Raw genomic sequence first — 25,890 nt, 5'->3', positions numbered from 1 at the left:
AGCTGTAATTACAGGCATGCACCACCATGCCACGCTAATTTTTGTATTTTTGGTAGAGATGGGGTTCCACTATGTTGGTCTTGAACTCCTGACCGCCTTGGCCTCCCAAAGTGCTGGGATTACAGGTGTGAGCCACTGTGCCCAGCCTCAATCATTTTCAATTAGGAAAATGACCCAGGATCCTGGAGATATGACTGTGCTGAGGAGTCAGAGAACTGGAGGTCTGGACAGAGAGAACAAAGAGGGAAGGAAGGGAGGGAGGGAGGGAGGGAGGGAGGAAGGAAGGAAGGAAGGAAGGAAGGAAGGAAGGAAGGAAGGAAGGGAGGGAGGGAGGGAGGGAGGGAGGGAGGGAGGGAGGGAGGGAGAAATCCTGCCTCAGGCCGGGCAGAGTGCCCTGTAACTGGGCACTCTTCCTTCTTCTTCACCTGGCAGGGCTGGGCCCCCCATACTTGTGATGAGTCCAGGCACAGAAGGAGGATGACAGGTGGGAGACAGGACAAGAGGGTTCGTCAGCTGCCACTCGGAGAATCCTCTGCCTAGAGGATCTTCAAACTATGTGAGGGAACTTACTTCCCATCAACAACTGATTAGCAAATTAAGATCAACTTTATGTATTTCACATTGAAGAAAATCAAAGCTCTCCCCTCCAATTCTTGATTTGACAGGATTTTTAGAGGGCGGAGAAAGCTCCTGGGTTGAATTAGAAAGTGGCTTCCAAAATGAAACGTGGCACACTTGGTAATAAGAGTTGCTCTGGTGAAACCCTGTCTCTACTAAAATACAAAACACTAGCTGGGCATGGTGACACGCACCTGTAATCCCAGCTATTCAGGAGGCTAAGGCAGGAGAATTGCTTGAACCCAGGAGGTAGAGGTTGCAGTGAGCCCAGACCGCGCCATCGCACTCCAGCCTGGGCAACAGAGTGAGACTCCTTCTCAACAACAACAAAAAAGTTGATCTGGAGACACAGTCACCTAGGGCTTAATTTTGACAAGGGATGCTGTGGACCCTGCCAGGCTAACTGAAATCTTGGAGGCTTATGTTCTCAACTTTATAACACAAGGGCAATTAACATTCACCCTCTCGGCTGGGTCAGACTGTTAAATGCATAAGTTCGATAAGGCACAGAATGGAGAATGGATCATTTTTGCTACGGAAACTGTTGTGTCTGCTCTAGCTGGCAGGTTGCAGCCATTTCTTGCAACCTATTTATTCTTCTAACCCCATGCATTTGCATCTGGTTGGACATAAAAAACAGTTATCTTTAAAAACAAAAATTGAACTCTCCTACTCTTCTAACCTATAAATCTATTTTTTTCCTGGACATTCTATTTCAAATGTATGCCAGCTTCCTCCCTGACAACCTGTAAGGCTAAGGTTTCTGAAGCTAATATTTTTTATGAGAACAAAGAAGGCTCTGATATTCTGTTATTGACCCTATTCATTCCCTTTGTCACCGTTAGAAGAAACCAGTCAAGAATGCTAGAATTGACCAGGAGTTCTCCTTTTGTTTTTCAGTCCCTCTTCACCTGAGACCCTCGTCACCAATGGCGTGCTGGTGGTAATTGTCTTCCTGGGTTCCTGTCACTCCAGAGGCCACAGCTGGCTGCTGCTCTCAGGGGAACAGGACCAAGGGAGAAAACACTGGGCCCAGCTTGGTCTCTGTCCTATCCTGACCTCTGCAGGAGTTAGACTAATCGAGGCCAGCCAAATGGTGCACAGGCAGCACTGGGGCGTGAGCTGGGGCTTCTGTACAGAGGGAAGAGGTAGCTGGGACATCACGCTGGCCTGGCACTCCATATCCCAAAAGTGACCCTTCCCCTTAAGAACCTCCCCAATAAAAGAACCCACTAAGTGCAGCCTCCTCTCAGACTCAGTCTTGGTCCTGTACCCCACGACCCCAGTCATTCTACAAGCGCAATTTACCTTTTTTTTTTTTTTTTTTTTGAGATAAGGTCTCACTCTGTCACCCAGTGCTGAAATGCAGTGCTGCGAACTCAGATCACCGCAACCTCTGCCTCCTGGGTTCAAGCACACTGCCATGCCCAGCTATTATTTTGTATTTTGTATTTTGTATTTTTATTTTGTAGAGACGGAATTTTGACATGTTGCCCAGGCTGGTTTCAAACTCCTGAGCTCAAGCAATCTGCCCGCCTCAGCCTCCCAAAGTGCTGGGATTACAGGTGTGAGCCACCATGCCTGGCCTACAAGCACAATTTCTGTATTAAAAATTGTTTCATAGCCAGTCACGGTGGCTTATGCCTATAATCCCAGTACTTTGAGAGGCCGAGGTGGGGGGATCACTTGAGCCCAGGAGTTCAGAACAAGTCTGAGTAACATAGTGAGACTCTATCCCTATAAAAAAATACAAAAATTAGCCAGGCATGGTAACATGTGTCTATAGTCCCAGCTACTCAGGAGGCTGAGGTGGGAGGATTGCTTTAGCCCAGGAGGTCGAGGCTGCAGTGAGCTGTGATTATGCCACTGCACTCCAGCCTGGGTGACAGAGTGAGACCCTGTGTCAAAAACAAAAATTCATATTTTAGCTGTTGGTACAGCTATTTTAATTAAATGCATCCAGTGCCTCAGGGTCCAAGGAGACCTCTCCCTCAAAAAGAAGAGTCTGGGAATGTGTGGCAAAGGAGTATGGTCTGCCTCAGCACCTTGACAAGGCTGTTTTATTGGAAGCTCTCACTTTGAAAGCTCAGAGTTGAACATTCCCTCAGGTCAGATCCCTGACCTGCAGCTGAGCACCTGACCCCTAGTAAACTGTGACCGTGGGTCACAGTTTCATGGTCCTAGAACAGCTTCATAGTCCTAGAACAGCTTCATGGTCAAGTGTCCTACCTCTGAGTGAGATGGCATGCCTTGACTGGGTTCAGAAAACGTGGTCAACACACTCTGCATTCTCCAGCATCAGCCCAGCCAGACCAGTGCTGAATTTATCCTCTGGTCCTTCCTCTCCCTTCAGCCTGGAAGAGCAAGGAGGTGGCTGGTGCTCAGACACTCAGTGACCCTCCCTTGTGTTTTACAGTCTCGACAAGTCTCCTGCCTGGAGGTTCATGCACAATCCAGGAGGCGGAGGAAGAGGGAGAAAAGTGAGCTGTTCTGCCTTTTCTGCCTACTGGGGGACAAGGGGGAGCTGCATCCAAAGCCCATGAGCATCAGACTCCGCCTGGTCTGGGGCTTTCCTGGGCTCGGGGTGATCAAAAGCTTGGCCACAACTCCTCAGAATCATCTCACCCCCAGGGGTCACGAGCCCTGGCCTCCCAGCCTGCTCTGTAAAGGGCACGTTCTCCCAAGCACCCACATAACCTTGGAATGTCCCGGGTCTGGGGTCCCAGTGCTGGCCCCTCTGTCCATGCTTGCTGTGCCGTGCCCTGTCAGGACCTCAGAGTGCCTGGGTCAGTGAGGTGGTCAGCACCCGATGCCCAAGGCCCCTCTAACTATGTCCCTTCCTCTAGGCAGATCACAGCTCACAAACGGTCCTAGCACTTTAGAGCTGGCAGAGACCTAAGAGATCCACGAATACCGTACCCCCACCCTGCTCCCCACCCCCCAGCCCCGTGTTGCCCATGCAAGGCTACCAGACATGAGGGAAGGAGGGAGGATAGAAGAGGAATCTACCTCAAAACTGGCAGTGTGCTGAGGGCCTGCCTCCTCAGCAGTGGGCAGGTTACTTTGGGGCATCTTCTGGCAAAGCTGAGCCAAGGACTGGTCCTGAGGACCTTCTCAGCATCTCAAAGGGTTTTCTGGGGACTACATTTGTCCACATCCTCATAAACCTCATTAAAATGCAGGTTCCTGGGCCCTGCCCTACCCTCTAGATTGACAGTCTCTGGGGAATTTGAACCAGTGCCCCAGGTGATTCTAAACTCTTCCTGGACACCTCCAGATAGGCTTTTTGCTGGACCAAGTTGCGGGTGGGGAGTGAGAGGCTCCTGGGGTCTCACCCTCTTGTCCTCTCTCCCAGTGAAGGACCTTCTGGTGATGGTGAGCGAGTCCTTTCAGAACACCCAGCGTGTCCGGCCCTGCTTGGAACCCTGCTGTCCAACCTCTGCCTGCTTCCAAACCTCTGCCTGCTTCCACTACCCCAAGTACTTCCAGTCCCAGGTGCACGTGGAAGTACCCAAGAGTCACTGGAGCTGTGGGGTACAAGGCGGCCGACACTGGGGAAGGTGTGGGGGACTGGGGCAAGTGGGGGGTGCCAGAGGAGCCCCCCCAGCCCCTCTCACAGAACCCGCCCATCCCTCCAGCTTTGCTGCTGCGGCTCTCACAAGAACGGCCCCGTCAGCCAGCCCCTCGACTGCCTTTCCGATGGTCAGGTGATGACCCTGCCTGTGGTGAGTGCCTGGGTCTGGGAAGGGCCCTTGAGTTACTTTCCCTGGAGCTCCCGTGGCAGGGAGATGGGGAGAGCCTGGGGAGGGCACAAGAGGGAAGGTGGCTTGTGAGGGTCTCCCTCGGGCAGGATGGAGGAGTCTTGTGAGGCAGGAGACTGATGAGCTACAGTGTGGTCCAAAGAGTGTATGGAGGCTGAGTTGAAGATGGTGGGGAGATCGTGTCCAGAACAGAGAAGCAGGGATGGGGTGCCTGTGTGTACATGTGTGTGCTGAATGGGGTCTGGGTGACAGTGTGGATCTGGGGTCACTTGGCTCTGAATTGTCACCTCTGACAAGCTTTTCATCTTTCCCTCCCCAGGGCGAGAGTTATGAATTACACATGAAGTCTACACCCTGGTACAGTACTCACATTCTGTCTGTGCCCCTCACTCATTCATACTAGTGGGTGTGCAGTGGCATCTCACTGTGTTTTGATTTGCATCTCCCCTACGGCTGAAGATGTTGAACATCTTTCCATGGGCTGATTGGCATATCTTCTTTGGAGACATTTCTATTCAGATCTTTTGCCCACTTTTTATGTGGGTTATTTGTGTTTATATTGTTAAGTTGTAAGAGTGTTTGACATATGCCAGATACAAATCCCTTGTCAGATATATGATTTGTAAACATTTCCTCTTGTTCTATGGCTTATCTTTTCACATTCTTGGTGGTGTCCTTTGAAGCACAAAGGACTTTACTTTTGATGAAATTTTTTTTTTTATCTTGTCACTTGTGCTTTTGGTGTCATATCTCAGAAACCAGAAATCATTGCCTAATCCAATGTCCTGAAATTTTTATTTATTTTATTTTATTTTATTTTATTTTGAGATGGAATCTCACTGTCACCCAGGCTAGAGTGCAGTGGTGCGATCTTGGCTCACTGCAACCTCCGCCTCCTGGGTTAAGCGATTCTCCTGCCTCAGCCTCCCCAGTAGCTGGGATTACAGGTGCGCACCTCTACACCTGGCTAATTTTTGTATTTTCAGTAGAGATGAGGTTTTGCCGTATTGGCCAGGCTGGTCTTGAACTCCTGACCTCAAGTGATCCACCCTCCTCGGCTTCCCAAAGTGCTGGGATTACAAGTGCGCACCATCGCGCCCGACCAAGGTCCTGAAAATGTATTCCCATGTTTTTTTCTAAGACTTGTTTAGTTTTAGCTTTCATATTTAGGTCTATGATCAATTTTTAGGTAATTAATCTATACAGTGTAAAAGAGGGGCTCAACCTCGTTCTTTGGCATGTGGATATCCAGTTGTCTCAGCACCATCTCCTGAAAACAACATTGTTTTCCGAAATCTTGACTGTCAGAAATCAAGTGGCCATGATTTCTATTTACAGTTTGATTAGTTATTTGCCCTTGGAAAAGCTCTTTACCCTTACTGAGTCTCCGTTTTCCTCATCTGTACATTGGGAGAATAACAAGGATCCTATGCATCACTGGGTTGCTCTGAGGATCCAGCTAGACAGCACATGCGAAGTACTCAGTAATCCATCTGGCAAGTGGGATGCTCAGCAAATGTCAACTAATGTTATTGTTATTATGGTTGTTGTATTATTATTCATTCCCTGTTGAGGCCAAAGAAAGAATTATTTTCTAACAGCTGTGTCTGTAGCCCTGTGCTAGACAAAGAGGAGACATGATGGAAATCTCCCAGGCCCTGCCTTCAAGGAAATGTGGCTTTGTTAGTGAGCCAAGGCTCAGTTGCAAATGGTCAAGGTACATTCATCTGGAGTCACTGGGGAGCTGGGCCTCGGAGGATGCACAGGCTGGAGGTGGGCAAAGGGAGGACGCTTCTGGTGAAGGCGGGGGCTCTGGGACCTGACCCAGAAGCTTCAAGGGTAGTTTCAGGTGAGCTTGGAAAGGTCAGGCAGGGTCTTGGATGCCAGGCCAGGAGCCTGGACTTGTTTGGGGCAGGGATGTGATTAAAAAAAAGAACACAAGCATTGGGCATGTCACAGAGGCTCCTGCCCCACCTGCCTGCAGACCTGTGAGGTGACACAGTGAGATCAGGGATGTGACGGTTTTTGTCAGTTGCACACACACACAGCAGAATTGTTATTCTAGGAACAGGAAGAGCTCATTGAAGAATGTGAGCTCCATAGGAACAGGGAGTCCATACCGTGGGGCCTTGTTCAGAGGGATTTGGCAAAATGATCTCAGAGCCTCTTGTCACCCATGCCTGGTCCTAGGCTAGAGAAGCCACCTGGGGGAAGACTTTCTGGACCTTCCAGATGTGGCCGAGGAGACAGAGGACTCAAAGTGTCCCTAACCCAGTGCCAATGGTTATCTTTTGTTGAGTAGCAGCTCGCATGGTGCCGGCTAAGGCTTTGGGGGCTTCGCATTTGTTATCTCTTTAAGTGCTGAAGACAGTGCTGAGAGTTCAGCACGATTCGCCCCACTTTACAGATGAGAAAGTGGAGACCCACGGTCGCAGAAGTGGTCCCTGGCAGAAGTAGGCTTTGAGCCTAGGTCCAGTGGACCCTAAAGCTGTGTCTACTCCAGTGGAGATAGAGGCTGCAGGCCCACTACAGAGTCCTCTCTCCCTCCAGCCCTGAGATGCTGGACGTGCGGCTGGGCTTCAGCCTGTGCCCAGCAGAGCTGGAGTTTCTGCAGAAGCGGAAGGTGGTGGTGGCCAAGGCCCTGAAGCAGGTGCTGCAGTTGGAGGCGGACCTGCAGGAGGATGAGGTGGGTAATCAGGGGTGTGGCCAGCCTGCGCCCAGCTGGTCCTTCCAGCACCACGCCCTGCCAGCCAACCCAGGCCCTGCCCTGCCCCAGGCGTCACCTCCGTGGATGCTTTTACTGCTGAGGTACAGGCGTCCTGGTGAGAGCTGTGCTGGAAGTGATTCCGTTTTATATTCACAAGAGAAGGGGAGAGCAAAATGGAGAGAGAGAGGACAGAGCCCCTGCGGTGGCTAAAGGGGCCTTGCCCAGGGACAAAATGCCCTCCTCACCCCAGCCAGGAAAACATTTTAAGCTGTACCACCTCCTGCACCCCACACCTCCACCCAAAAGGCCTTAGGTCCTTCTTTCCCCTGTTGTCTCTCCTCTCAAACCTGCACAGGTAGACACCCCCAGAAATAACAGCGCTAGGAAGCTGGAGACAAACAACTTGTACTCCAAGGGTCAGCCCCTTCTTCCTGCAGGGGCAGACGGTGGGCCTCTGTCACAGCCCTCTGTTGCCTCCCTTGTGTGGACCAAGGCCCACAATCCCTGGGCAGCAGGCAAGCCCTCCAAGCGCCTGCCTAATGAGGCTGACCCGAGGTGAGGACAGAGACCTGGCAGGGTGCCCGAGGAGGACATAGTGCTTTAGCCAATGGAAGGCTCTTACAGCCCCCACTCAAATGAAAACAGATGGAGTAAGTCTCGAAAAAGAGCCCCTTTCTCCCTCCTTTTTTTTTTCTCCTCCTTGAGATAGAGTCTTGCTCTGTTGCCCAGGCTGGAGTGCAGTGGCACCATCACAGCTCACTGCAGCCTCCACCTCCCAGGCTCAAGCAATCCTCCTACCTCAGCCTCCCAAGTAGCTGGGACTCCAGGAACAAGCCACGACGCTGGGCTAATTTCTGTAATTTTTGTAGAGATGGAGTTTCCCCATGTTGCCCAGGCTGGTCTTAAACTCCTGGGCTTAAGCAATCTGCCCACCTCAGCCCACCGAAGTGCTAGGATTGCAAGCATGAGCTACTGTGCCTGGCCCTACCTTTAGGGAAACATTCCAGGGGTCTCTTAAACCTCTGTCGACCCAGAGCTGGCAACCCTGCTCCTTCCCACATCACCAGTCCATTGACTCTTGGCCTTGCCATACAGTTCCTGCTGAGCAGGCGCCATGTGCCAGGCCTGGTGCCTACATCAGATCCAGCTACAGAAGATGTTGGTTTCTCCCATTGTGGGATCGCACATTAGTAGAGTTCTTGAACAAGCTGCCCACTCCCCTCGGACCCCAGTTTTATCACCTGTTAACTGAGGGCTGGACTAACAGTGCTAAGAACTCTGCTAGCCACAGCTTTCTGTGATTTACCAAGCCTGTGTTAGGCTTCCGAGTCCTTCACTGACACCAACCACTGTGTGTGGAGCTGAGGTCTGTTTCTAGACCCACTGCTCCGTGGAAAGGCAGGTGTCAGGTGGCTCAGCGCTGCACTCCCTGCCCTCTGTAGCCAGCTCTGCCTCCTCCATTGTTCGAAGCTGCTGTCATTCTGTGTCTTCTCCCAAGCTTTGCCTCTGGAGCCTTCCCCAACCACCTGCCTCTGTGTCACCCCAGGTGCCGCTGATAGCCATCATGGCCACTGGGGGTGGAACAAGATCCATGACCTCCATGTATGGCCACCTGCTGGGGCTACAGAAGCTGAACCTCCTGGACTGTGCCAGCTACATCACTGGCCTGTCAGGGGCCACCTGGTAAGGAGACGTGAGCCACTGTCTGTGGAGCCCAAAGCAAGCTGCAAACAGGCTGGCCTGGGGTCTCAGGTGAAGCTCCTCCCCGCCGCCCAAAGACAGAGTTACTCCTGAAGCCTGGGAAGTACCCCAGGTGCAGCGGTGTGGCCTTGGGCATGCAGCTTGACCATGCAGTGTGTGTGGCCTTGTATCTTCACAGTGGGGATGACAACAGCTCTAACTTCATGTGGGGGGTGTAAGAGGCTCTCCCGCTACTAAGTATGCCAGAGACGCTGTATGCGCTGGCCTTTCGTGTGTTACTGTTTCCCTGGGGCTGTGGTATGGACCCAGGAACATGACCCCATAGTGCTGGGGACATGCAACGGGCAGGGCCCTGTGGCTGAGCTCCCTCCTGCTGACCCTCTGCTGGTGAGCAGGGCCGGGAGCTGAGCACGGGGTTCCCCCACAGGGAGGCCAGGGTCAGGTCAGCTTCCCCACAGAAGGCACAGTGCCTGTAGCCCACTGTACCTTTAGGGGCCCCCCAAAATAGGTTAATTTCTTTTAAAATCAGGATTGTTTCATTAACAAACTTATAGGTTGAAGAAAATGTTTTAATAAATAATATGAATACATTTGTCTTTATGTAACACAGTCATCAAATATAAATTTTAATTTTTTTATGTGGCCAGGTATGGTGGCTCACATCTGTAATACCAGCACTTTGGGAGGCAGAGGCAGAAGGATTGCTTGAGGCCAGGAGTTCAAGACCAGGCTGGGCCACCTAGGGAGGTCTTGTCTCTAAAAAAAAATAAAAAATAAAATAAAAAATAAATCAGTGTTTTTTGTGGGGCCCATCAAAATCCTCCTGTGGCCCTGGTTCAGCGTGGCCTATCAAGCAGGACCGTGTCCTGTCTGTGACTGGTGGGCCTGTGAGCCCCAAAGTCCCTTGCTGTGCCTTGTATACTGGAAGAGTTCTGAGTAGCCCCCATGTGAGCAAGTGGATGTGAATGGGCCTTGGAAAGCCAAGGGCTCCTGTGCCAGACACTTCCCCAGGGGGCAGAAGCGCCAGCCCAGGTGGGACAGAAGGAGCTGTTTGCCTCTGGCTAAGCACTGGAGTCACTGCTTCCTGTGGCTTATCTTGTGTCTTCCTCACAAAAACTATCAGGGAGGCGCTGTTGTTATTTTTCAGCTGGAGAAACAAAGTAATTCGCCAGGGACGCTCAGTTAACAAGCAGTGGAGTGGAATTTGAACCCAGTCATGGGCCCACATCCTTAACCTCCACGCTAAATGGCTGTCCCAGGTAGTAGGTTAAGAAGGTAACTTGCTTCCAGCAGGCTGAGGGGCACCTGTGTCCTCCTGGACTATTGTGCGATAGACAGAAAGCGGGAGGAACTCAGGCCCAGCCAGCGTGGGATGGGTGGGGCCCCCTGGCCTGGGGAAAACACAAGTCATATTCTTTTAAAAACTCATTTGCAATGGCTTCTGGAAGCTTTTTTAAAGTGTAAAATTAATGGGTGAAGCTTATGGAGAGCAGGGTGCTTTTTGTTGAAAAGTCTCCTGACCACCTCCCACCTTCCCAAAAACAAGTCCTGTGAGGGAAGAGGCCCGTTTCCTTCCATGTGAAGCCGCAGACTAGCTCCACTGCCAGGGAGGTTGTTCTCGGGCACAGAATGAAAAGGACCTTTCCCTGTCCTGACATAGAAAAGCTGGATCCAGGCCACAGACAGGCAGACTGAGGCCAGACCCAGGGCTAGCGGGATCACCTCTTTGTGTTGCTCCCCCTGCAACCAACATGTAAGTTAAGAAGAGAAAGGGAAATAAATCCTCAGTCAACATGAGAATTACAGGAATTAACGTGGCAGAGTAGAAAGAGCCAGGACCTGAAATCAGCCGAGGCTGGGTTTAAATGTGGGCTCCAGCATTTATTTTGTGCCACGCACTGTTCTAACTACCCCACATCACCTTCGCTCATGTAGTCCATCAGAACTCTATGAAGCAGCTACAATTATTGTAATTCTCCCCATTCCACAGACAGGAAAACTGAAGGGAACTGTGATTAAGTAGCTTGCCCAAGATCACACAGCTAGTGAGCGGCAGAGCCTGGCTTGATCCAGAATCTTCATCTTAACCACTGTTATGTCTGGCACACAGTGGGCATTCGAGAGCTGGTAGCACTTGTGATTATGAGTAATAATGTTCACCTTCCCCTGCTCCTCGCTGCCTGCCAGGCCTCTGCCTCACCCCTGCTCTCCAGGTTCCCCTCCTGGCAGGTTAGGGCTCCCAGTGGCCTGCCTACCTTCCCTCCTGCCCGGGTCCAGGACTGATCAGACAAGGGCCAGGGCAGCCCTGTCAGCTGTGCCTGTCTCTCTCCAGGACCATGGCTACCTTGTACCGGGACCCTGACTGGTCCTCCAAAAACCTGGAGCCTGCTATCTTTGAGGCCCGGAGACACGTGGTAAAGGACAAGCTACCCTCCCTGTTCCCAGACCAGCTCCTCAGATTCCGGGAGGAGCTCCGGCAGCGCAGCCAGGAAGGCTACAGGGTCACCTTTACAGACTTCTGGGGCCTGCTGATAGAGACCTGCCTGGGGGACGAGGTAGGCGCTCAGCTTCTCCCGGGCCCCACCCTGCCCTGGCTGATGCCTGGCTCTCTCTTCCTCAGGGGAGTCAGGACTTACACTGCGCACAGGGAGTTAGGTTAGACCTGCCGGAGTATCCTCGGGCTGGAAGACCTATCAGGTGTCGGAATCTACGCCGGAGGAAGGTGGTGGGATTGTCTCCCGTGTGCCCTTTAGAGGACGGCTGAGACCCTCATGTTGCAGGCAAACCTGCCTGGAGACAGTGCGTCCTCTGAGAGCCAGGCCAAGACACCTGAGAGGGAAAAATGGAGAGGAAGCTGGGGAAGACTGGAAAGCAGTGACGCCGTGAAGCGACTCACCCTAGGGGTGGGGAGAGGAAGAAAGGTCAGGCGGTAGCATCCCAGACCACGGCGGGGTCTGCAAGGCCCTTGGAGGGTCCTCCAGCCAAAGCTGGCTGTCACAGGAGTCCCGCGTCTCCCAGAACGGGCCAGCCTCAGTATCCCTGCGCCACTCAGTCACAGGAAGTGCAGCCTCAGCACAGACTCAGCTGTGGATTTCAGAGCACAGCAGCTGGGGTCCTTAGTCAGTAACACTCTCTGCAGTTAGAGGTCTGCGGGGCTCATTCTCGCAGCCACCAATGGGCCCAATGAGGTTCCTTCCTATTCTGAGATCCAATGATCTGACTAATACGTGCCCAGGAAGAGGACCAGCCTGTCTTGGGTGGCTGCTGCTGTGAGAACTGTGACCCAACCAGGCTGGTCCTTTTCCTGGACAATTGGCAGAGCAGAGGGATCCCCAAGGGGTGTTGTGATCCTGGACATCCGGGTAGGCTCAGCTGACACCTGTGCCCTTTAGGCTGCACAAGCCGAGATGAACCAACTTTTGCTGTTGCTTGGCCCCAAAGCAGAGCTTCCCACCTAACCTCTATCCAGGCCCATGTTTCTCTGTTCCACTCCAAAGGTGTCTGCAGAGTTCTGAATTCAAATGAGAACTTGCTAGAAAATTATTGCAGCAATTATTTTTTATACTAGTAGGTCCCATCTTCCAGAAAGCCAGACAGTTTGAGCAACTGAGAATGACTGGACCTTCATCTTCAATCTTCCCTCATTCCTTCAATTAAATTACTTGAGTACCTCCTGCGTGCCAGGAACTGTGCTGGCAAATGGGGATCCAGAAAGGATTTGGACATGGCTTCCAAGCCGAGGCGCCCGCCACTTCTGACGGATCCCACCCACCCTGCCCCTGTTACAACCCACCACCTAACCTGTCCTCCCTATGAAGCAGAGCAGGCAGAGGCCAAGGGCGTCGGCTTTGGGATTCAGGCAGGATGGGGTTGAAATTCAGGCCCTGCTCTCTACTATTCCTTAAGTGGGAATTACATCAATAAGTGCTAGTTAACATTTTCAACAATATTGTAACAATCGTGAGTGCCGCATATGATGAGGAGGAAGCACCGAGTCTTCCGACATCAGGAGTCTCAGCATTCTGGCCAGGACAGGAGCCCCTTTCCCGTGGGGCCCCTTGACAAAGAATGTGGACCGGCTCTTCCCTGAGCCTGCAGCTTTACTTCCGGGACAGTCAGCTCTGTGATGCCCAGATCTCTGGGCCCAGTGATGACCCTGTTTGCTTTCAAAGGAGACCCACATGTCATTGGGCATATGCATGTGTTTGCCATTCCATACGGGTTCTGTAGCCTTCACACACTTGGGTGACCGGGGTTGGTCACCCAGAAGTCAGCTGCTTGGCCTGGGGTCAGAGCCTGGGCCTCTAAGACCTGGATTCCACCTCGTCTGCAGTGGCTGACTCACTTTGGGAGGCAGCCTGTGGCCCAGGCTGATCAGCAAGGCTTCCCACTCTGGGGATTAGAGGGACCTCAGCCACTGTCTAGTGCTCAAGTCCTAAGTCTTTTGTTAAAAAAAGAAAAAAAGAAAAAAAAGAAAGGGAGAGGAGGGGAGCAGAGGAAGGGAAACTTCTTTTTCACCCAAGTTTTTACCCCTCAATTGAGGGAGCTCAACATGCCAAGCTGGTTGAAAAAGAAAATGGAGCTGCTAAAAATGGAGCTGCTCCAGTTCTAGCAGAGGGAAGATGATGGGGCAGAAGATGGGCAGTGCTAACCTCTCCCACCCCTTCCTCTTTATCGGCTCACCCCGGAGACCAAGACCCTGGGACTCTGAGGGACTGTCCTAAACTGCGGATCCAGTCCCGGCCCCTGTCTAGTGGTGGGCAGCCCAAGAAGGTGGTTCCTATGCCATGGGTGCCTTTTCAGAGTGATTTGGCTGGTGTCAGCTGGGGCCGGTACAGCGTCCTGGTGAGCTCAGGAGCTAGGAAGTGGCTGCAGGGGTCCAGGTTGTCCTCTCATTCTGCACTGCCTCCCTCACACCCTGGGCTGCTGCTTCTCTTTAACCATTTTGTTTCCTCACAGAGAAATGAATGCAAACTGTCAGATCAGCGTGCTGCTTTGAGCTGTGGCCAGAACCCCCTGCCCATCTACCTCACCATCAATGTCAAGGATGATGTAAGCAACCAGGACTTCAGAGGTAACACCAGTGGCTGGTGATTTACAAGTGTCGGGCGGGGGGGTCCCTTCTTGGTGGGCAAAAGCACCCATCACCTCCAGGTCCCCCAATCCCATCCATCTTTGTCAGCCTTTACATCCAGACTGTGCACACAGCTGGAGAAATCACCTTTGCTATCTCCATCTGCCCTGCTGCAAGGGTGAGGCCGACAGGCACCGTCTGCAGCTTCCCTGGGCATGTATTTGATGGGACTGGGGAAGACAAAGGTTGTGAAAGGAAGATATTTCTAAGCTGCCCAGAGGGAGACTCGAGAGACCTGCCCTGCTTCGGGGTCAGTTTTTGTCCCATTCAACAGGCTCTGAGGTGCAAGTGAGCCATCCCCCTTGCCAAGCTGAGCCTTGCCATGCCAGCAGAAGCCAGCCAAGGGTGCCCCCATGTGTCCTTTGGGGGAACTGTGGTCTCCCTGTCCCAGGCTTCCCAAGGCCGCAGCCAGTGCCTGCAGGCAGGAGGGGGGCCTGGCTGTGTGGACAGCTCCCTGGCCTGAGACTGACCCCCTGTCCTGCTGCTTCATGTGCAGAGTGGTTCGAGTTCTCCCCCTACGAGGTGGGTCTGCAGAAGTATGGGGCCTTCATCCCCTCTGAGCTCTTCGGCTCCGAGTTCTTCATGGGGCGGCTGGTGAAGAGGATCCCGGAGTCTCGAATCTGCTACATGCTAGGTGACTGCCTTGGAATTGGCGGAATGACAGGGGGCTGCTGCCTCAGCGCTGGGCCGCCCTGGGTTGGCCCCTGATTATGTGACACTCGGCGCACTCGCCAGCATTGCCTCATCCTAGGAGAGGTCCCATGTCACTGGGAACCAGAGTTGGTCGGGGGCCTCTCCCAATTTCCTGGTCTCCAGCAGTCTCCCTGCTGTCTGCTCAGCACCACACTGGGAATAGCAGACTCAGACGGAAGCTTCTGTAACTCCCATCCACTCCCCATCTGGCTTCAGGCAGCAGCATGCCTACTTCCAGTGGCCAACCCAGACCTGGGACCCGAGGGTCCAGGGAGACCACAGGGTAAGGGGCAGGGTCACCAGGGAAGCCTGGCCCAGCCTCCCACCCTAAGAGCCTCGGTCCTTCAGGAGCCCGGCCTACCTAATGCAGGACCCACTCAAGTTCTTCCCTTCAGAGTCTTAGCTGTGCCTGTCAAAGGGCTTCTTCAGAAACAGACCCACATTCACAGCCTGAACATGCCCTTATTTAAATTAGTTGTCTGTGCCCTCCCCTTCCGTCTATCCCAAAGCAACCCATCCCGGAAGATCCACTTCAGTCCCATCATTTCTTCCCCCAGAAGCCCCCAGCCCACGGTGGCCTCTCCTTCCCCTGAACACTTATGCCATTGAGCATGTGGTTTACAAAACTGTAGTCAAAACACTTGGGCTCAAATTCTGAACTCTGGCTTCTCACTCACTTGCCAGCATTAAATCCCTGCTGGGGCAGTGAGGGGAGGGAAGGGAAGAGCTGAAGGCTGAGACTCTCAGTCACTGTGTTGAGCTGCACGGGGAAGGGGAGAGGCACGTGGAAGTCCGTCCCACCTGCGGAGCGGCCAGGCTTGTGGGGGGCCGGCGGGGAGTGGGGGAATCAAGTATCAGTGTCTGTGGGGTCTGGGGCTGCGGGGTGGAGCTGCTCATGCTGGCCCTGGCTCCCAGGCCTGTGGAGCAGCATCTTCTCCCTGAACCTGCTGGATGCCTGGAACCTGTCACACACCTCAGAAGAGTTTTTCCACAGGTGGACAAGGGAGAAAGTGCAGGACATCGGTGGGTGGCCCCCGGCTTTCCCTCATGGCTGGGTGATGGGTGGCCCCCGGCTTTCCCTCATGGCTGGGTGATGGGGGCCCCCAGCTTTCCCTCATGGCTGGGTGATGGGGGGCCCTCGGCTTTCCCTCATGGCTGGGTGATGGGGGGCAGGGTGTGGATCATGAACCGAGGACGAGGTCCCCTGCCACATGTTTCCGCATCGTCCCCTATGGCCTAAGACACAGGAAGGCAGCTGGGGCTACAGTGTCTTCCCTGCCTGGAGGGGAGGGTGACTGTAGGTGAGTGATGCCTGTGCCAAGGCCCGGAAGCAAGGCTCCCAGCACCCAGGAGAAGTGAGGAGCGTAGGATTTATGGCAGTCACGGGTTGCTCTTTGAAACTCTTTGTCCTCTCCAGGACCCTTCTTACCTGTCTCGCTCCCTCTCCCTCTCTACTGCCTCCCCGCTTTCTCAATGTCTCTCACCTGGGTCCTCCTAACCCCAGTGCCAGGGCCTTGAGAGCCCAGCAAGGAAGGTATGAGCTGCTTTTACAGTGCTCACTCCTGGGTGCCAGGCAACCATGTAGGGGCTTCATGTGGGCAAACTGGGGACCCCACCTCTCATGACCTGCCCTTCATCCCTCCCTCGTCCCTGCAGAAGATGAGCCAATCCTGCCCGAAATCCCCAAATGTGATGCTAACATCCTGGAGACCACGGTAGTGATCCCAGGGTCATGGCTGTCCAATTCTTTCCGAGAAATCCTTACCCACCGGTCCTTCGTGTCTGAGTTTCACAACTTCCTGTCCGGGCTGCAGCTGCACACCAACTACCTCCAGAATGGCCAGTTCTCTAGATGGAAAGGTAACCCTTCCTGGCTACTCCTTGAGGCCTGCCTCCATATGGAGGAGGAAGATGTGGATGTCAAGGCTGCCATGCAGAAAGAATAAGCAAACTTCTCTGGCTGTGTTCACTGGGCCAGGCAGCCCTCTCCCCACGGTGTTTTCCACATTTGGTGGTGTTGCCTTGAACACTGTACGGGTCTGGCAGCAGGGAGTGGTGTGGGTACTTAACTCACGGCATCTGTACAGCAATTCTATACAGAATCTGTACAACAGTCCTAGCAGGTAGAAGTTGGCCCCATGTTATAGATGGGCAAACAGGGGGTCTACCTTTCTGCAGTTGTGCTCTGGGGGTGCCCTTTAACATGAGTGGTGCCAGGCACAGTGACTCATACCTGTAACCCCAGCACTTTGGGAGGCCAAGGCTGGAGAATCTCTTGAGTCCAGGAGTTTGAGACCAGCCTGGGCAATGTGGTGAGACCCCATCTCTTAAAAAGAAATTGTTTTTAATTAGCTGGGCGTGGTGATGAGCACCTGTAGTCCCAGCTACTTGGGCACTGAGACGGAAGGATCATTTGAGCCTAGGAGGTCAAGGCTGCAATGAACCATGATCACGCCTGTGCACTCCAGCCTGGGCAATAGAGCAAGACCCTGTCTCAAAATAAATAAATAAATAAAGATACAGTGAGTGGTGCCCCCTTGGAACTGGGCAGGATGGCCCAGCTCAGGAACCCAAGTGGTAAGCAGCAGAGCCAGGCCTTGAACTGTGGTCCTGAAGCATCAACTCAGTGCTGCCTCCTCTGCTGCTGAGGCTCTAAGACATTGACCTTCACCTTCTTCAGTATTTTAATTGGCCATGGCCTGCAAATGGCTGCTTGAGCCTGACCTGTTAAGCCTCATCCTCACCATCTGGGACCAATGCGACAGCTGACTCAGGGCCCAGGGTTTACACTATTTGTGGGTGGTCTTAAGCCCCTCATACTCCACAAGTATGAACATCCCATAGAAGACTAGCTAAAAGCCCAAGATAGCGCTATTCTTCCTCAGCCCACCCAGAGGGTACTGGAACTCAGTGGGCATCCTGGTCAGGCTGAAGCGAAGGACGCTCCAGACAGGGCGCTCTGTCCCCCAAGGTGCCTCTGTCCATTGGCTGAGGTCAGGGCACCAGGTGTGTCGGTAACGGGAAGGCTTGGCTTTCAGACACAGTGCTGGATGGTTTCCCAAACCAGCTGACCGAGTCCGCAAACCACCTGTGCCTGCTGGACACTGCGTTCTTTGTCAACTCCAGCTACCCGCCCCTCCTCAGGCCAGAGCGAAAAGTCGACCTCATCATCCACCTCAACTACTGTGCTGGGTCCCAGACAAAGGCAAGTGCGCAGCCTCCATCCTGAGCACGGGCTGCAGCCTCTCCTGAGATGGGCCCCGCCGTCAGCGGCCTCACTCGCTGTGAGCTGGGAAGAGGCACGCTCTCGACAACCCCCAGACAGCATCAGAGAAATCCAAGCAGCAGTCATGATGGGCAGCCAGACACCCAGACCTCATGGGCAGCCAGCTGGCTCTCACACACCGCGGGGCCCACATTGACTTAGCAAATTCGAATTTTACTCTTGCCTTGGAGCATTTGCCATATTTGGCAATTCTTCAGCTACAAAAAATGAGTTCTTAAAAATAACCTTAGTAGAGCCCATTCCATTCAAGAGCTTGTAATATCCTATTTTCAAAATGATCACAGTCTGCCCTCCCCCAGGGTATATGACCCTCCATGAATTACACTCAAGTGCTCTCAGGTGGGATGGAACAGTGGCGGGGAGAGGAGGGCAGTTGTCAGGACCAGAGGTTTGTATTTATTTTTACTTACTTTGGAAAGTTCTATGTGTATACAGTCCTACCCTGAAGCCAGGGGAAGGAAAGTGTAGACAGACCAACAGGACAACAGTGGAAACAATCTAAGTTTGTAAATGGGTAACAGTGCAGTTTCCTACGTGTGATCTCGTTTCCTACGTGTGATACACCAGCTCTCAGAGGGAGATGGCACAACTGCTATCATTTCTCATGTTACGGATGAGGAAACCGAGGCACAGAGAGACTTGCTTAAGATCGCACAGCTAGTGAGCAGAGGAACGAGGGGCAGAACTGAGGGGTTCTGACACTCTAAGGCAGTACTCTTCCTGAGACATCATGCTTTCAGAGATGCCCTTGCAGAGTCTTTTCTAGCCCTGTACTACTGTCAGCTCCAAAGCCCATGCACATCCCACAGGGGCCTGGGTAGCTCTGGCTGTGTATGGCCTGGTTCCAGTTGCCCTTCCAGGCTACACATCACATCCACCCAAGTCTGTGTTTGGATGGGAACACCATCGAAAGGGCTTCTGTCCATTTTACCTGGGGAAGCAGCTTGCAGCTGGAGGCGCGTCAACCTACTACCTCGGGCCTTTTGTCCTGACCTGGCTTTAGTCTCAAAATACCACACACTGGCAAAGCAGCTGGGGAACTGAGTTGTGAGCTGGGGCAATCAGGAAGCTGGGGCTAAGAACTCTGTGCTGCTTCTCCACTCCCACTCCTCCTAATGCTCAAACACACCCTCTGTGCTATTCCAGCCCCTGAAACAAACTTGTGAGTACTGCACTGTGCAGAACATCCCCTTCCCCAAATACGAGCTGCCAGATGAGAATGAAAATCTCAAGGAATGCTACCTGATGAAGAACCCCCAGGAACCCGATGCCCCCATCGTGACTTTCTTCCCACTCATCAATGATACTTTCCAAAAATACAAGGCACCAGGTGAGCTGCCTCTGCACTCAGTTCCCAGCACCCACTGCCCTTGGCCCGGGAGTGCCTTTAGATCTGTAGAGTCTGCTAAGAGCACTAACGGGGAAGCTTGGCTCAGCTCCAGCCTGAGCCAATTTTGGCTTTCACAAAGAAGGGCCCCTCCCCTTCCCTCACCCCCATGGGCTGGTAATGTCATCCCCTCTTCTGTCAGTCTTTCTACATTTTCTGACATTCAGCCATGTGCCCAGTACTGTGCTTGGTGCTAGGGCAATCCTCCAGTGGGCAAGCCCGTACCCTGCCCTGAGGAGCTTGCTGGTGTGCAGGTGTGTGTGGAGGGTGTGCGTGTGTACACATTTTCATGCAGGTGTGTGTGTCCGTGAGTGCAGGTTAGTGGGCCTTGGGGAGAGATGTGGCAACAAGTCATTCCAACCTAACATGACAGAGTCTATAACAAGTCCTCCTGCTGCCCGCAGGTGTAGAGCGAAGCCCTGAGGAGCTAGAGCAGGGCCAGGTGGACATTTATGGTCCCAAAACTCCGTATGCCACCAAGGAGCTGACGTACACAGAAGCCACCTTCGACAAGCTGGTGAAACTCTCAGAGTACAACATCCTGAATAATAAGGACACTCTCCTCCAGGCTCTGCGGCTCGCAGTGGAGAAGAAGAAGCGCCTGAAGGGCCAGTGTCCCTCCTAGGCCCCAGGGAGTCTCCCTTATTCTGTGTCAGCTTCTACCGCCAGAGGCACAGGACCCATCAGGGCTGACCAGGTTACTACTCAGCCAGCTCTGCTCTCTGGCAATGGGTGTGAGCAGGTTGGCCTGGGCTTTCTAATGAAAAATAAAAATGTTTAAAAGTTAAGAAAGTCCCAGAGAGAGAGAGAGAGAGAGAGAGACAGAGAGAGGATCCCTGTTGGGGTTTTAGACCCACTAGAGTTTCTCTAGGTGTTTCCCTATAGAGAAGGTGGTCTCATAGCCACAGGCTCCTACACGTCTGTGGAGAGGAAAAGCCTGAGGAAGAGGCTGGGCCCCCAGAAACCTCGACTCAGAGGCAGATCCCAGGGCCGGCAGCCCTCCTCTCTTTGCCCCCCACCTCATGTGGCAGGCCTAGAGAAATGCACAGGAGGACCTGAGGGCACTCTGCATTTCCCTGGAAAAACACTCTAAAATTTAAGGCGGTTCTAGTCTTGTGATTTTTGGTTTTTTTAGACAGAGTCTCGCTCTGTTGCCCAGGCTGGAGTGCAATGGCACGATCTTGGCTCACTGCAACCTCTGCCTCCTGGGTTCAAGCAATTCTTCTGCCTCAGCCTCCCAAGTAGCCAGGATTACAAGCACCTGCCACCACACCCAGCTAATTTTTTGTATTTTTAGTAGAGACAGGATTTTGCCATGTTGGCCAGGCTGGTCTCGAACTCCTGACCTCAGATGATTCACCCGCCTCGGCCTCCCACAGTGCTGGGATTACAGGCATGAGCCACCGCGCCTGGCCCTAGTCTCATTATTTTTATAGGCAATTATATTTCGTGATTTTTATTTTTATGAATCGGGGTATTAATAGGAAACATGAAGCTAGAAGATCTGGATGGAGCCCTAGAGATAAACCAGTCTCTGCCACAACAAACCCAAATAGGTGGCCGGTTTCAGTGGCTCTCTCCAGCTACTCAGAGCTCCAGGGCTGGTGATCCATGTGATCATGACCAGGCAGCCATGCCCAAGCATCCAACTCCAAAGAAATGCCAGGCAAAGCCCAAGTCTACAGTCCAGGTTCACCAAATGAGGATCTGGGATGGAGTTCAGCAAGGTCAGGCAGGCTGCAGGTAAATGAGGTTGGGTGCCAGGCGGGTGATGCATCCAGCACTGCCCACTCCAGCTGTCGGTGCCACTGACGACCCTGCTCCAAGACTGTCTCTCAGCCTCTTACCGCCCATCTCTCTGGCTGCCAGACGGGATTACTTATTTCTAATTGTAATTCCTTTTATCTGTCATGTCACCACCATGGCCAGTGATTCAACCTTGGAGAGTCACCCAGAGAGACTGAAACTAGGAAGCATTAGTCAAAAAGGACTAGGTTAGTCCTCAGAGGAAGAAGCCCATCCTTGAAGACTGCTTCCTAATGAATCTCTGGGAAAACCGTGGGACACAGAGAAGCCCAAAGTCAGCAGGTCTCCCTTCAGACTGGGAACGTAACCAGGGAAATGCATAACCGGAGCCATGGACAGGCTCGGGCTGATAGAAGGTGAAAGCAGAAAGGCAGAAAGACAGGAGGTCTGCAGGAAGCCCAGCAACCCTGGAAGGCGGAGTCCCCTTTCTGGGCCACCACGCTCCCTAAGCAGTCTTTGGGTTGTGAGGAAACCAGTGGTGACAGGTACCAAAAGTTTAGAAAAATTGGCCTCCGATGTACATCCTTGCTACTCAAAGTGCAGTGGGGAGCTGGTTGGAAATGTGGAAGCTCAGACCTCAGCCCAGCTGTACTAAATCAGAAGCTGCGTTTTCAGGAGATTCCCACCCCCATGCCCCCCGTGATTCCTATGCGTACTAAAGTTTGAGAGGCATGGATTTATGCCACTCCCTCCCATGAGCTTGGAAAGTATGAATCAGTGCTCCCTTGAGCCACTGATAAACTGAGCTCTGGACCTGCAAAACTGGTCCCCACCCAGGAAATGCTAACCTGGGACACCAGCCCTCCCCTCCACCAGAGCAACTGGCTGCCTCCACTTTGACATCTTTTCTTTCTGACTGTAACAGACTCTCCTTCAAGTACCAAAGAGTGAGCCAAGCAACAGACAGGACTTGCTTATTGTAAGGTGAAGGCAGCCACGCCTTGGATTCATCAAAAGTTTGTGAAATGAGGTTCATAAAATCATCATATTATTTGTGCATGGAATAAAATGGCCACATGGGTGAATGCTGCTGACTCATCTGCTTTCATTATCTGATGCTGCAAAATATGCATAACCCTGCCCTCATCCCTCCAGGCTTCCTCCTCTCCACTCCTGGGGGAGTGAGTAGGCCATTTCCATCCCATCCCACCTCTTCTCATGCAGCTTTGTTTCCTACTGCAAGGTTCTCTTCTTGTGGTGAGGTGCTCCTCCATTTTCATGAAGCCATGTCAACAACTAGTGGGGCACCAGCTCGTACAGATTCATCCTGTTCCAAGCTCAGGTATATTTCAGGAAACATTGCTTGCGAGGAAGCAGAGGCAATTAACACCAACAACGCACCTATTTTGTGCACAGCAAGCTGTAAACAGTCTCTGCTTTCCAAGAACTTACATTCCGGTTCGGGAGAAAACCATAAAAAGATTGTTATGCATACATGAGAAGTTAAATGATGAGTTGGCTACGGAAATGACTAAAGTGTCATCAACTCTGACAGGGCAAGCGCACGGCGTCCTGCCGAAGTCAGGGGAGGCTTCCTCCCCGGTTCCCTGCTCTCTGCCTATGATGAAGATGATGAAATTGACAAAATAAATGAAACCCCTCCCTCCTTGTCTCCGCTCTTTCTTCCCAAAAGAGCAGCCAGTACCCTACCCGCTCCCACACGCCAGTTACCCTGTCCCTGCTGCCTCCCCACGAAAACACTTCCCAAGGTCACCAATGGCCTCCTCATTGCCAGATGCACTGAGCCAAACCCACCAGTCCTGTACAGTCCTTATCTGACTTGATTGTTCTCAGTGTTTGCACCGCAGACCACTCCCTCCTTCTGGAAACCTTCCCTTCCCAGGACTTTCTTGCCAAAGCAGTTCAATTCAGTTCAGCTTGCAAATAACTACTGCCTGCCCATTACATGCCAGTCACTGTTGTAGGCACTGGGGCCATAAGAAGAATTAACAATTGATCCCAAACTTTAAGGAGGTTCCTTCTGGTCCCATGGGGGAGGCCCACATGTAAAACAGAGCCCTTGTGATATGAAGAGAAAGCTGCATGTTAGCTGTGTCCAGAAGACGCATAGGAAGGGCTCCCAACCCAGCCACAGAGGGCAAGAGGTCAGGTTCACTGAACACCTTCTGTCTCGGGTTTCTTCCCCTGGAAAGGTGGGAGCCCCTCCTCTGGTCTCTCTTTTAACTGCTGCCATTCCTCGAGGCTCCTTAGCTCTTTCCTCTTCTCACTCCGTACTCCCCTTAAGCAATTTCATTTATACCCAGGACTTCAACTACTGCTTCTAATTTGAAAATTCTTAAGCTTTTAGCTTTAGCCAAGCCAATCTCTCGAGTTCCCCATGAATTCTAGTTCTGTGCCTATTCGCAATGCTTTTGTCATATAACCTGAGGATCTAAAATTACAGTGGCTTAAACAAGAGAGAAAGTTATTTCTGTATTATCAGAGACCAAAGCTCCTTTCTGCTGTCTTCTGTCATCCTCAAGATTACCATCTGGTCCAATATTGCTGCTGGAGCCCCACCCATCATGTCCACATTCCAGGCAGCAGGAAGGATAAAGGAATCTGCGTTCTTGCTGACTATAAAGTGACCAAACTCGTCCTGGACTGCCTATTTCTGGACTTCTTCTCTGTGAAAAAGAACTAAACTTTTATCTTAAGATAGTAGGAATTACCAGCTGTTCCAGTTTTCTACTGCTGAGCATCAAAAGCCCTCAACGTATAACGACATAAAATAACCACCAGTTTATTATGCTCACAGATTCTGTGGGTCAGGAATTTGAAAAGGGCATAACTGCTCCATGTTTGGGGCCACAGCTCAGATGATCTGAACTGCTGGGGAGGACTCAAATGGTTGGGATCTGGAAACAGCCTAGGCTGAAGGGCCCACATCCAACGACTCTTTCACTCATGTGTCTGGTGCCTGGGCTGGGAAGTCTGAGAAAAATGAAAGGCAGTCCCAGCTAGGAGTGTCAATCAGAGCACCTTGGTGACCCCAGCATGATGGACTCAGGATGGTCAGTCTTCTTAAATGGCACGCAGGGTTCCAAGAGTGTCTGTTACAGTGGCAGCAGCATGGCCCATTATGACTTAGCCTCAGAAGTTACGTAGCTCCACTTCCATGGAAATCTACTGGTAGAAGTAGTCACAAGTCAGTCCAGATTCAAGGGGAGGGGACCATGAGCCCATCTCTGGTTGGAGGGCATGTCAAGAACTATGCAGCCATATTTTAAATTCCAGCTACAATATCTGAATCCTTAATATTGACCTTCCCCCTTGTCCACTGAGCACATGTCACATTTTAGGTTCTCTTGTGGCAGACTCCATTTCTGGTAACACATTGATTATTGGTTAGGAGTTGAATGTTTATTTCTGAAAAATGGTGGCTTAAACACACTCAGGTAAAAGACATCCACAGGAAGGCAGTTCAAGGCATTTCTGCAATTCATCAGGGACCCTGCTTCTTCTGGCCCTTTGCTTTATCCACCCTTATGTGGTCCTTGGCTTCATGGGCCAGGGTGAGCCCTGGAGCTCCAGCTATCACACCCATATTCCAGGCCACCAGAAGGAAGGAAAAAAAAGATTGAACTCCTTCTTAAAGGGACTTCCTGGAAGTCCCACACATCCTGCAGCTAACGTATCACTAACCACACTTGGTCTCATCATCACACTTAACTGCAGAGGCTGGAAGTTTTTGTTTTTTGCATGGGTGGCAATATGCCCACCTAAAAATCAGAGTTCTGCTGTGAAAGGACAATTTATAGGCAGCTAGCAGACTTCCTGTAAGTACCTCCTAGCCATCTCCACCTGTGTGTCCTATAAGCCCCTCCTCTGGGTAGTGGCAGTGACCTGGGCGAGTGGCCACATAGAAGGGCCATCAGCATGTGAGAGCACCAGGCCACGGCACCACTTCTGGTCTTGGCATGAGAATCCCAGGCCTTTAACCACTCTGCAATCCAGTTTTCAGAGTAAAACACTGGACTTGATCATCATTTAAAGCCAACCACTGAATGTGATCTAGAGCAAATCTTCTGACCATTATTACCAGCTTCCTAATTTCAAGCATGCATCCCATACAATAGATTTCCAAACAACTGATGGCATTCTCTTGTAGAACTACCTGTGATAGGATTTAACCTGAAAAACAACTGGATTCAGATGAAAGAGTGACTGCAATTGGGACTGTTTAGTCTGAAGAAAGAAAACCAAAAAGAGTAGCATGATTTGCAAACAGATGCAACATGACTATGGCGGGGAGGATCCACCACTGTCCGGCTTCACTGAGGGCAGAGCAAGCACAAGAAAGCTGCCACTGCCCCATGAATATGCATACCTACTATGTGCCCACAAAAACAATAAATAAGAAAAAAAGCTGCCACTGCCCCATGAATATGCAAACCTACTATGTGCCCACAAAAACAATAAAATAAAAAGCTGCTGCTGCCCCATGAATATGCACACCTACTATGTGCCCACAAAAACAATAAAGAAACCTGACACTGCCCCATGAATATGCACACCCACTATGTGCCCACAAAAATAAGAAAGCTGCCGCTGCCCCATGAATGTACACACTTACTATGTGCCTACAAAAATCATAAATAAACAAGAAAGCTGCAGCTGCATGAAGGCAATCAGGGAGCAAAGCAAGATGGGACCAGTGCCTCCTCTGGGCCAGGTGCTTTTAGGACTTTCTCTTTTTTTTTTTCCTTTTTTAAGATTAAAGACAGTACATTTTTTATTTCCTGATAATTTTTTCTGCTTTTATAACAGGAACATGATGACTATGTAACATTTGAA

At 51.8% G+C, this 25,890-nt stretch overlaps 1 protein-coding gene across 5 annotated transcripts in view; it reads left to right on the top strand.

The window, feature by feature from the left end:
• Positions 1-22,118, top strand: part of PLA2G4E (phospholipase A2 group IVE) — a 64,044-nt gene extending 41,926 nt beyond the window's left edge. For 2 of the 5 annotated variants that reach the window (XM_005559276.5, XM_045395337.2), the window contains exons 6-20: positions 1,519-1,561; positions 3,035-3,098; positions 3,974-4,152; positions 4,257-4,343; positions 4,699-4,736; positions 6,930-7,065; positions 8,633-8,769; positions 11,120-11,342; positions 13,747-13,861; positions 14,418-14,555; positions 15,530-15,637; positions 16,271-16,474; positions 17,653-17,819; positions 19,047-19,230; positions 19,692-22,118. In XM_005559276.5, the coding sequence (XP_005559333.3) occupies positions 1,519-1,561; positions 3,035-3,098; positions 3,974-4,152; positions 4,257-4,343; positions 4,699-4,736; positions 6,930-7,065; positions 8,633-8,769; positions 11,120-11,342; positions 13,747-13,861; positions 14,418-14,555; positions 15,530-15,637; positions 16,271-16,474; positions 17,653-17,819; positions 19,047-19,230; positions 19,692-19,912 (2,044 nt within the window). In that variant the 3' untranslated portion in view covers positions 19,913-22,118. Of the gene's footprint in view, positions 1-1,518; positions 1,562-3,034; positions 3,099-3,973; positions 4,153-4,256; positions 4,344-4,698; positions 4,737-6,929; positions 7,066-8,632; positions 8,770-11,119; positions 11,343-13,746; positions 13,862-14,417; positions 14,556-15,529; positions 15,638-16,270; positions 16,475-17,652; positions 18,064-19,046; positions 19,231-19,691 lie in introns of those variants that run through there. The other 3 variants (XM_073995588.1, XM_073995586.1, XM_073995587.1) reach the window with 3 other exon arrangements.
• The last annotated feature ends 3,772 nt before the right edge of the window (positions 22,119-25,890 follow it).

This window comes from Macaca fascicularis, chromosome 7 (assembly GCF_037993035.2).
Source record: "Macaca fascicularis isolate 582-1 chromosome 7, T2T-MFA8v1.1".
Taxonomy (NCBI): Eukaryota; Metazoa; Chordata; class Mammalia; order Primates; family Cercopithecidae; genus Macaca; species Macaca fascicularis.
This window is presented reverse-complemented; position numbering and strand designations above follow the sequence as displayed.